Source organism: Asterias rubens, chromosome 3 (assembly GCF_902459465.1).
Source record: "Asterias rubens chromosome 3, eAstRub1.3, whole genome shotgun sequence".
Taxonomy (NCBI): domain Eukaryota; kingdom Metazoa; phylum Echinodermata; class Asteroidea; order Forcipulatida; family Asteriidae; genus Asterias; species Asterias rubens.
In genome coordinates this window covers 17,637,996-17,650,334 of record NC_047064.1, presented here as the reverse complement: position 1 = coordinate 17,650,334, position 12,339 = coordinate 17,637,996, and the positions used below count along the sequence as shown (strand labels likewise).

The 12,339-nt window shown below is 38.2% G+C and overlaps 1 protein-coding gene across 1 annotated transcript in view; it reads left to right on the top strand.

Moving 5' to 3' along the window:
- Positions 1 to 1,869: 1,869 nt before the first annotated feature.
- Positions 1,870 to 12,339, top strand: part of LOC117288318 (ETS translocation variant 1-like) — a 76,845-nt gene continuing 66,375 nt past the window's right edge. The window contains exons 1-3 of the mRNA XM_033769127.1: positions 1,870 to 2,060; positions 6,205 to 6,320; positions 7,493 to 7,619. Of these exons, the coding sequence (XP_033625018.1) occupies positions 6,267 to 6,320; positions 7,493 to 7,619 (181 nt within the window). The 5' untranslated portion in view covers positions 1,870 to 2,060; positions 6,205 to 6,266. The remainder of the gene's footprint in view (positions 2,061 to 6,204; positions 6,321 to 7,492; positions 7,620 to 12,339) is intronic.

Genomic DNA, 12,339 nt, shown 5'->3' with positions numbered 1-12,339 from the left:
CGTGTGCAAAACCACGAGGCGCAAGAGCAGCTGGGGGATGCGGGTGCGGGTGGGGGGGGGGGCAGCTTTATACTTTTTAGGAATAACTACATGAGGATCATTCGGCTGTTTTTTCCCTTAAAGCCATGTGACACTTTCGGTAAACAATATTGTCCAAAGGCCCACACTTCGTATCACAACGTATATACAATATAACAAACCTGTGAAAATTTAGCCTCAATCGGTCATCGGAGTCGGAAGAAAATAACGGGAAAACTCACCCTTTTCCGCACGTTTCGACGCGTCATGACATTGTGATTAAAATAAATCCGTAATTCTCGATATCGAGAATTGATAACTGTTTTAATGTTCTCTCAAAAAGTAAAGCATTTCATGGAATAATAATAACATTTCAAGAGAAGTCTATTACCGCAAGTTATTTGTAAATCTGTGAACTTTTAATTTTGTTTCTGTTCTGAAAGTGTCCAATGGCTTTAACGACCCCTAAATATCAATCTCATCAATAATTTCTGGGTTGGGAGGTTGACAAAAAGTGTTGGATAGCAGCAAATGTTGGTCCAGTGGTGGGTGGACTTCAGACCTTGATTTCGAGAGTCCCCGGTTCGACTTCCACGAAGGGGTTGAGGATGATTTTTTTTCCCTACAAAAAAACCCAAAACATTACGCAGTATTTTGGACTGCGCTCCAAGATTTTTCTTTTTCAATCCAGCTGCTGCCCTTGATGAGAAGTACAATCAATAATAATTCGCTGTTTTTTCTCAGTCGGGCCAGTTGGTACATCCAGTGGTTGGATTTTTTGATGTTGAAACTTGTGTTTTATTTTCTAGAAGAAAACAAAACCGATGTTGCATTAAATTGTTTCCTTGACGGCGTTATAAATTTATTTCGACGTCACCACCGATAAACTTATCAAGATTTGTTTTCCAAATAAAACCAAGCTTTCCTGATTTTCATGGATGACCAAAATAAAATATTCGCTGAGTTTCAGCAGTCGACAGTTTTTCAAGTGGTTGGATTTCAGATTCGAGGGTCCCCGGTTCGAATCAAGGTTTGACTCATTATTTTTCTGGGGAAAAAATGATCACGCAATAATTTCCTACGGCGTTAGTGTAGTGTATTCCAACGTCATCAAACCGAAACAGCAAACTTAGCCTCGACGAGATAACAGCACCGAAAAGCACGTCGAATCCATCCACACGTGAGGCAACAGGTGAGGGCAGCATTCATCACTCCACACTAATTCCCCAAGATTAGCCTGGGCCCTTGTCTTATCCGCAAGGATACGAGCCTCAAGGTGTGACGTCAGATGTTCAAGCTGCCCTCAAAGTGCAGGTGCGTGATCTATGGCGATTCGAGAGGGGGGGGGGTCCTATTTTTTCATCTGTGTATTTATTGCTCTGGCAGCATTTAAATTGACCGCATACCATAGAGACACATGTGGTTGGTAATAAATAAAAGCAATACATTGATTACAAATAATTATTCTGACGTCATAAAATTGCCAATCTTATCGATCCCATTCATTACCACAATACGTGTAGATTTGAATCGGACTATACCACTTATCAAAGGGGACTCCATTAGTAAGCCTATAATGTCAAAGTTTGGGATTCAATTTTGACACTAACTCACAGTTAATTAAATAATCAATTGGTATTCATTTTGGTTTCTAGATACCCGTTTGAAAGACATCGGTACTGTTTACACTGATTGATCAAGTATCTAGAATTGTGTGCTTGGGACATTTTTTTTTTTTTTTTTTTTAAACCATTGAGGATTGAGGGACCATCTCAACTTTTACTCTGTGTCCCGCATCATCAGCACGCCATCATCGGGCAGCGATCGACGGCAGGTGGTGCGCGCGCAGGCTAGGAGGCAATAAACACTCAGCCAGCAGTAAACTCAACATGGACGTGCTGGCAGTGCCAGAAATCGGTTGCACAATTCCGTGATTTTCAGCGATAGTCGACATCATTTCTCTAGCGAAGTGACAGGATACCACTTTTGGAGATACGAGGATCCACGCACCGGACAACCCGTGTCTTGGCACGGTTATTAAGGTTTGTAGATTTTTGGTCGAAACGGGGATGTCCCATTCCTCTTACAAAATTAAATACTACGTACGTACACTGGACGTGTCGTTTTATTGAAATGCTAGGCCGAACTTGCACCCTTCTTGCACTGCTGCGCACTGTCCCACCGTCCCCCATCATGCCGTGGCTCTGGCCGGCTGCCAGTGAGACGACGGTATAAGTTTATGGCAAGGTAAAATGCGGTCATCGTTAAGAAAAGGACAAAAAAAATCATAAAGCTTACACGTAACCTGTTGTTATTTGTAACGTTTAATTCAGGCATGAGCACGTCAATATTAATGTTGTGAGATTTTTACTAGACACGATGCGATGATCATCGGTCCTTTTCCAACAAATTGCTAATTTTAAAAAGGCCACATGCATGATGATAGGGAGTCCGGCAAAATTTGCCTTTTTTTCACAAAACCTCAACAAGTTTTATACCATTGGAAAGAGGATGGCAATTAAGCAAACCACTGGTGTTTATTTTATTTCAATAGCTTGTATTGTATGAAGCTATGCTCATTTAAACATGGCAGCGGGACGTTTTGAGTCTGTCAATTTCTTACTGATTAAAAGAGTGTGGAAACTGCTCCTGATTTATTCATAAGAGCATATCAGACATAATAAATTTGACAAAATTGATCTCGGTATTCACACCAATGGGAAAATAGGTGATAATTGTGTCTTGTTTACATATTTTAAAGCCTAATTGTATATTTTTTTCATTTTGGAAAGTTAAAATAAACATTGCCAAATATCTCAAAATAATTCTGCACGAAAAACTTTTTTTCTTCTTCCTTTTTTCCCCATTTTCCCCCCTATCTTATCAAACAAATATAAATAAAAGTTAAGTTTAAAGCCATTGGACCCTTTCGGTAAACAGTATTGTCCAAGGCCCACACTTCGTGTATCACAACTTCTATATCAAATAACAAACCTGTGAAAATTTAGGCTCAATCGGTCATCGGAGTCGGGAGAAAATAACAGGAAAACCCACCCTTGTTTCCGCGCGTTTCGCCGTGTCATGACATGTGTTTCAAATAAATCCGTAATTCTCGTTAACGAGAATTTATATTGTTTTGCTGTTTTTTCAAAAAGTAAAGCATTTCATGGATATAATATTTCAAGCTAAGTCTTTCACCATTGCCTCCTGTAAACCCTGTAAGTTATTTGTAAGTCTGTGAACTTTTTTTTTTTTTGTGAACCGAAAGGGTCCAATGGCTTTAAAACATGTATGTAACCTCGAACAACGGAAGAAGCTAAAAAAGGCCATCATAACGTAATTTATTTTAACCTTCTCTAAACTAAACCCAATAAATCCCCGGGCGGACGTCGCCGCCAGGTGTTTCTTATTCGGTCTGTTTTTTGTGTATCAGCGAATTGCGCAATCTTTCACAGACTGGTGTCCACACTCACGCAGCAGCAACGCTTGCTGATAACGCCATTTTTAAGTCAGGGGACACGACCATTGAATTTGAATTGGCCTTTTGCACAGACACGGTGTGTCGGATAGTCTTGGTGGGATCTGGAAATTAGAGACACAGAGCGCCCGCTACGTTCATTCATTTCAAGCGTTGTACAGTTTTTGCCGAGCGTGCATGGATCAGAACGTTGGCTGTGTGTGACCGCGCAACACAATGGCCTTAGAACCAAGACTATGTGTCTGAATGCGCAGTGTCGCGCTGTGTTTAACCAATACCCCGATTTTGATGGTTTTTCTTGAAGAACCTTCTCTATAAATTTGCTTTGTGCTTGTTTGCGATAGTTAATAATACAAAAAAAGTGCATAGACACCCAGTCCAGAGTCTAATCTTTCAAATAGATTTCTGTCAAAGAACTGTAATGACCTATAAACATGTCATTTGGAAGCATTTTCAGGAGAAAAATCGACTTAATATGTCTGTATTTCATGTGTTTGAAAAACTGGGCAAAAATTACATTTTTATTTACGTGAATTATTTCAAAATGGTACTATTGGAAAGCTGACAAAATTCTACATCATGCACTTTGGTTTCACACATTATATTGAAAGAAGGAGCACCCTCCAGTATTCTTAAAAATAATCCTTCTCGTGGTCGTGGCAGTCGACAAAATGGACGTTCAGAAATTTAGACGCGTCAATATCTGAAAACGCAAAAGTAAACTTAATTTTTCACAATTTTACTGCAGCTTTTTCAAAGATGTTTTGTTTTCTATGGATTTATTAATCTTTACTCTTCTGGAAAACTGCATCCTTGATTGATTTGGACAAGGTTAACGTTATCAATTGGTGAGTTATTCACAGCTACTTTTCACACACAAACAGATACGTTTTACAAAACTGCCATTCTGACAGACTCGCTAATGATGACTGAGTCTTCTACCTCCATGGTCTGAGTAAAGGACTAAGCATAGAGTAAGGACAGAGATGGTCTGAGCATGGTCTGAGTGTGAAAATCACCATCGAAAAATTTCAAAATTTGGGGCAAAAGAGCGTTAATAAGAGTAGACAGAATTTTATAATAATGTTATGTGGCCTTTTGGGAAAAGTTTCCGTAAGGGGCCACCACTTTTTCTTTCGATATGAAATAATTAATGGTATCTAACTTACCTCAATGAGAAATAGTGCTGGGCGAATAGTGAAATTTTGATATTCGAATACCGCTGGCCAACTATCCGAAATTAACCGGATATTCGAATAGTTTATTTTTTCGCCGCTAGAGGGCGCTATTAAAAAAAGAATAATAAAAATAAAATAATTTTTTTGCCGCTAGAGGGCGCTGTTCGTTTGTGAATGAGATCGTATGGGTGGATTTTCTTTTGATCGTGATTGACTCTACGTGAAGGAAAACTTTCGTAATCTTTGAACAAATTACGTCAGAAATGTCATTGTTTAATTTTCACGGAGGTGAGCATAGTTAAATACTTAATTTATGCTGTTTTATGCTGTCTTAATAGAAGTTTCATAAGGATTCAGACAAAACATTCATATCAGTTGTCGCCCGACGTCCGCGGATATTCAGATATTAAAAGAATATCCGGTTACTTGGTTGTAATTACAGAACTATCCGGTTTATAAATAGGTATTCGCGCCCTATGCGGATATCCGGTTAAGAAAAAAAAGGCATTCGTGGTTACGGATAAGAAAACCTATTCGCCATTAACCGGATATTCGAATAATTCGCCCAGGCCTAATGAGAAATCCCTTTTTGTAAAAATGAGTGAAAACATTGGTGGTGCCATGCGGAAAGTTATCTATTATTTGTTGTATAAACTACAGTTTCTGTCTGACTCATTACATAAAAATAGTGGCCAAAAAGATACCCGGTTGCTGAAAACAAGTTAAATTCTTGATGTCAAATTTATTTTGGAGTTGACGCTCCTGTTTCATTGGTAATACCAATAGGTCTCCACCAAAATTGGGTTCCCTACATTTTATATTTATTAGTAAAATCAAGGGCCTTAAATTTGAAGCCCTATTCAATCAATTCCTAAAATTAAAATAAAGTGTTTCCAGATCTTTAATTAAAAGATCACCAGATCTGTAAACATTTTATTTTAATTTATTAAAATAAAAGGAAAAAAATTGTTGCAAATAAGCTTATTTGAACCCATTTTTTTTAGTATTCAAGCATTGCTGTTCTGTTACTACAGCAAATAAATAAAGTAGTCAATGAATAATAAAGGAGAATTACTTCTGAATATTGGGAATAAAACTAACTATATTTAGAAAACAGTTGCCACGGTCTTAGACGTGATTGAAGAACTCCAAAGACCTTTTCACACTTCACTGTATTCCCCGGGGTGTCACACTATTGATCGTCTTGCCCCGGTTCCCTGATCTGCCCCTTCTCCGGAGTAGCGGTAATCAGTAAAACCCTATATGGGATGCAACGGGAATCCGTAGAATACTGACACAGTGTGAGAGTGTGGGGTAACAACCACATTGATGTTATCGATTTATGTACAGTGTAAAAAGAAAAAATAGTGTGATAGAAATTTCTTTTTTTAATCATTTAAAAATATAGTTTCCATCGCAACTAAGGGCCGAATAGAGAAAACAAAATAACCAATTACAGAAGGAATGATTAAAAACATTTAGTTACAAAAATTAAAACAAAACACATAATTGAATTTTTTTTTCTTTCAGACTGCACCCCAGGCCCTTTAAAGGGACCTTACCCCTTCCCCGGGACGATATCTTGGACCATCATGGGGGACTGCAGCAGGTTTTACGATCAAGAGGTCCCATTTATGGACCCTCAGGTAAGACATCAGCAACAAGGCACTGGACACTGTTGGTAATTACTCAAAATAATAGTTAGCCAAAAAACTTTCTTGGTAACAAGCAACAGAGAGCTGTTGATTAGTATTTCTCTCATTATTCGCTTGCAACTTTGATGACCAATTACGTCCAAATTTTCACAGAGTTGTTATGCTATGTTTGGATACTCCAAGTAAGAATACTGGTCTTTTGACAATTACTGAAAGTGTCCAGTGCTAGTGGTTTTTAATGTGTCTTACTACTTATTTCATTTCTTTAAAAAAATATTCTGGTTGTGAAGCCAAGGAATCTCAAAAAAGCGAACTTAATAACTAGCCAAGAACCCAATGGAGGGAGAGAAGACAACGAAGGGAAGTTTCAGTGTTAGATGTGGGAGGAAAACCCCAGATTCAAGGAAAAACCCACACAGTCAGGTAGGGACTGAAAACCCAATCCACATTACACATCCTGAGATTGCAACTTGCATGCCTAAAGACTCTGATGGGCTTTCATTTTCTTCAGCCCTAAGGCATAGCCTGTCGAGCCTGTTGAACATCTCAAGAAGTAAAATGTCCTTCTCTTTTTTTTCTATGATTGACCAAATATGTTTTCTAGGCTGACATTTAGAAGTGAAACCTTGGATGGCAATTTAAATTAATACATTTGATAATTCTTAATAAAGTTTTCTTCTTTTTTACTCCCACGTATGACTTTCTGTCTGTATTGCAACATACTGAATGTAGTGTGCTGGAAACTTCATTTGCTTGTTCTAAGTTTACTACTTTATATTTAAGTGCTAAAGGGTTTGTGTCTGAACATGATGGTGCAGCTTTACAAACATTATCTTCATATACTAGGGGGGGGGGGTATTTTTTAGTGAAAGCTTCACGACAATTTGTAGGCCATTTTACATAATAGAACATGCAAGAGTTTACAGGCTGTCCAGGGTCTAAATGTTGGGAAGGGTAAAATTGGGCAAGGCCATTTTATTTTGCAAAGAACCCATTGGAAAGTCATTAAACCTGCAGTAATCTTTTAAAGGGGGGGGGGGAAGGCCAAGATCAGGGCAACAGAGGCAAGGGGGGGGGGTAGGCCACCCCATGGCTGTATTCCTTGGGGATGAGAGATAAACCCAAAAAGTTAATATTCTGATTTATAACCTCCAATCTTTCAGACTGTCCCTGACGTTGACGAGGGTGGATTCTGTGATGACTATGGAGTTGGCTTCTGCAGTGAACACTGTGACAAACTCGACAATGGCTGCTGTCTGGACAAGGACTGCCTCGAGAAAGATTCTGAAGGTAAGAATAAGAAGAAGAAGAAAAATGAATTTTTGATTGCCAAATATTTTTCACAGATTTTGAGTCGCCGGTTAAATGCGCTGCCCGTCATGAAACGAGTCAATTAGGTATTAAATATTTTTGATGTAGCGCAGACCTATGTGCTTCGTTTTTGAAAGGGATGGTACCACAGGCATTTTCCCCTTGATATCTTCTGCAGCATTTCAAGGTCACCAAGGCAGTCGCCTTCATTGCGTTCTTGAAGTATCCGGTCTGTTTTTAAGCGGTTTGAAGCGATGCAACCTGGGAGTATTGTCAGTGTGTGTTTCAGAACTGTAAACCAAGGTGCACACTAAGCCTGGTTCACACTACTCAATGGTTGGCCTTTTCACACTAGGGTCGCTCTACCCCTGCTGATCCCCCGGTCTGCCCTGGCAAATGGGCATTCCCCGCGGAATAGCCACCCCAGCTCAGGATAAGGGGTACGTAAGCGGTAAAACCATGGTGTATTTCTTGAAAGATGCAACTGGAACCCCGTGCGCTGGGAAACCGTGGGGTATAAAAGTCCAGGGGCCTTTCCAGGGCTGTATTCCATGGGGATAAGAAATACAGTGTGAAAAGGGCTGCCTGCACAAAACCAGTCAACAGAAGCAAATATTTGCTCACTTTCTGTATCCACTGTTCAATGTAGGCTTCTGCTAATTACGATGTAAGTACCTATCACTGTGCAAGAAATGATGGGGCTATGTTTTAAAATCGCTACAAAGCGATATCCTTGTCAAAGTTACCGAAATTAAAACATGACACAATTCGGAAATAACTTCTTTGTTGACATAGGAGGGGGGGGGGGGAGAATATTTAGGATGTATGGTTTACAATAAGTAGCAGGCAGTTTGTTTATGTGTATGAGGAACTGGGGGAAGTTTGTGGTAAGACCGTCAATAGGTTCAAGGTGAAAGTTAGGCCAAGTGAAAAAAACACCAGTACCAGTTGATCGTCCAGGTTTTTCAAAAAAGAGGAAGGCATTTTTTTTTTTTTTTTTCTTTTTTTCAAACGTTGCCACCAGTTTATTATTCAGAGTCTTCACTTACTTTAAGTACTTAACAAGTTCTTAAAAAATTAGTAAGTTCAATGAGAAATACACAGAAAGTTTGTCTTTTTGAAAAATAAATGTCAGAAAAAGAAAAGACAAAAAATGTGGACTCCAACAAGGATGAGGGAGGGGACGATCAACTGTTTTTTATTTTTGGCCTTTAGGAGTTTTGGCCAGCTTGTGTCGACAGGAAGTAACTTTCATTGTGCCCGGTATTTCCGGAAACCATCTAGTAGTACTGGCTTCTGTCGGAAGGAAAGGTGAAATCCGAAATCAATTGTCTTGTCAGCAAAATTTGGTCTCAGTAGGATGCTTCAACCCTTTAGAACCCGTCTTGTATTAGGCTATACATGTAGACCAATCCATTAGGCTCTGCCCCATTGCGTATTGACCAATCACAACGCAATGAAGGTCCGACAAATCAAGTCTGACATGCGTGCGCGTATGCTTGGCGCGCGCAGAGCCATCTATTTGTTATTGTTTACTTTGTAACATTGTTATTTTATTACCCTTTGCAATTTTTTCCTGATGTGCTGATTTGTTTATGTGCTGTTGTAGATTTTTGTAATGTGCTTTTGAACATTTTATGGTGAAATGCGCAAAATAAATGTGTTTTCATTATTATTAGCATGATATGCAGTATTTCGTGTTCTTTTAATCTCTATTGATGCTTCCTCATCTACACGTGTCAGAATTTAATGGGCAAAACAAAATAAGTATTTTAAAGTCTTTCAGCAACAAGGAGGTGATGTAATTTTAAGTATAATACAGGGAGATCGCCATGGCTACACGTAGGTAGCCAAGTTGGTAAAACGGTCGTTAGTTCAAATCTAGTCAATTTCGCTTTGTTCAACCTCAAATCATTAAAATAACAATTACCCAGTCAGTTTCCCTTGTGGTAAAAAACTTGATACTGTATGAGAATTTTAATCGCAGTACAGTATGGCTCTTTTCTCAAAATAAAACAAACGGCTTAAATGAGATTCATCTCTCAATTCTTGTCTTAAGTTCTTTTTAAAGCGTTTTACCATGAGGTGTTCTGTGCACTTCCGTTTTTTTAGGAAAGGAAAGGCACGTCATTGCACAATGACGTAATTAAGTAGATAAGCTTATCGTACCATCAAGAGCTTTATTATATCGATAGTCGTTTACTCGTCTTTTCTGTCTGCTAGGTATTGTTTGACTTACTTACTGTTCAATTTGCCCGTATCCAGACAATCTGAAGGATTATTGATCGTTTAAATGATAAGAAACTTGAGAAGTTTAGTCTTTTAAAAAGAAAGTTGACATTTCTGATTGAAAAGATAGTGTGGAATCCTTCACCTGAAGCATAGATTACAATATAAACGCACAGATCAAGTGACCTTTGTAGGTTTTTTTTTGGTGGGGGAAATCGTAGATAAAAGTGTATTTTTATCCACAAGCCTGACATTTTACACTAGTAAGAAGAAGGATAACATACGTAAATAATTGTGTCTCTGAAAATTTACAGAAACCTACAAATTCATTTCATGCCTTGAAAAAGAAGGTTTTAAAAAAACAGCATTAGAAATTGGTTTTTGATTTTTGTCATGCCTTCACCGTTCAAATTCGGAGGAAAAAGTTTGAAAGTGGTTTTGAGTGAAAAGCCTGAAATTTTACAAAAAGTAATATGAGGATGGATAATTCACTGGAATTGAACAATCTATAATTAGATTCAAATTGTTCAAAGTATTGACTCTTGACTTTAAAAATCCCCACTGGTTGTGGCTTGTGGGTTACCAGATCACTTATAAAACCACAAACCACATATGATTGTACCTGTAGGTAGCCCAAAATGTAGAAATTGTGTTTGCCGTAGAGGCAATGTAAACACAGACAATATTCACACATTGCACACATAGGCCTACAATTATCTGTGGTTGAATTTGAGTGAACTACATGTAACTTTTGTAAGCAAGTTGAACCTTTGCCTCTGCTGGTTCACCCATGTTCAAGCAAGTCATAAGGCTGTCCAAAAATCAGTGGCCGATCAAATGGGATTTGCATTCACAAAAACTATTGAGACCTAAGTTTTGAAGAAAAAGAAGGTATGTCCAGCTTTATGAAAGGCTTTTTTTCTGTGTTTTTGCACATTTTCGTCGTTACTTGCAAATAAATGAGGTGACAAAAACAGCGGCCAATTGATGGGATCCACATTTTCCCATGGAGTTATTTGTCACAGCAACATGGCTCCATCTTACACTTCAGTGTAGATGGCCACGTTCTCTTAGATACAGATCTGTATTGTTGGTCTTTTTAGAACAGTTTCCCTAAACACAGTGAGGCATTGAAGGATGTCTTGTTTATTATTGCAAGACATTATGTTGAGATTCCTTTCCCCCATTTTTTTGTTCTTTCTTCTTTTTTCACTTTGCACCGGAAGTCATAAAACATATTGAAAGAATAATATCAACATCGATCAAACCTTCTGTCCAAAGAAGACTAAATTTTTCTGGCACATCAAATTTCTTACTCCCTATGAAAATTAAAGTTCCAGACTGGGGTTTAGGGCAGTATTAGTCCGAAACCACAAAAGTTTGAAAGGGAAAGTGTGTAACTTTTTGTTGGTGTCATTTTGTTCCCTAAGAGTAGACTCACTATAGAGGCCTAAACAACCAAACTGTGAAAATTTTGTTGAATTTTGTTTTAGTTAGGGATTGCAAGACTAGTTTGATTGTTGTTTCAGACACTAGTTAGGCCCTATGGCATCTTTTTCACTAGTCCATATTTCCTAGTAAAAAATAGTGATGTTTTTCAATTACTGATCTAATGTAGCCAGCTTGGAGAGAAATGTGACTGGCTATGGGGGAACGCTGTAAAAGGGATTTAAAAAAAATGGTTTATAGTTTATCTGGGTGCTTTGTGTGCGGTTTTTATAAAAGGCATAATGTACAGGTGTTTTCCAATTGCAGAAATCAAAATGAGGAATTGAAATTGGGATTTTAAAACGCTACGATTAACAAGAGGGCAGGTATTTTTACAAGTTGACAATAATTCAGGTGGAAATACTTTACTGAATGATTATAATACAAACTTGAAATCGTTGAAATTTCAGAAAAAAAATAAAACAAGCTCCCCTCCCCCTCATAAAAAAACAATCTCCAGCACTTTTGAAAGGAAGACCTTTTTTCATTTTTCCCCAGCTATTTTTTAATAATGGAGGCCCCATACATGTACCGAGGGAAAACTATATTATGTTTTGAATTTTTTAAACTGTCCACTATAAAAAGCTACTGTTTCCCCAGTGTTTTGAACATTTTCGTCATACTTTGGGGGCAAAGTTGGTCCAGTTGTTTACCTACATGCAAATAAAATGAGGTGATTTTAGCCTTGACGATATCGAAAGTTGATTTTTTTTCCGGCAGCGGATGTTTTTCCTTACTGTGCTTGGGACCCCCCTTCATTTTGACACAATGTGTTTGTTTAAAATGCAGGAGTCTTCCTGCAGGTGCAGTTTGGTCAGTATTAGGGGAATCACAAACTAAGCACTTTTTGGTTTGTTTGATCTTAGTTCCAACTGTTGTAAAGTTGATTGTCTAATTATTTGGTTGGGCCTATAAATTACTTTTCACTCTCAGTACTTTCCTGAGTTCTGAGGGAACAAAAACAACAACCAGCATATCAAGC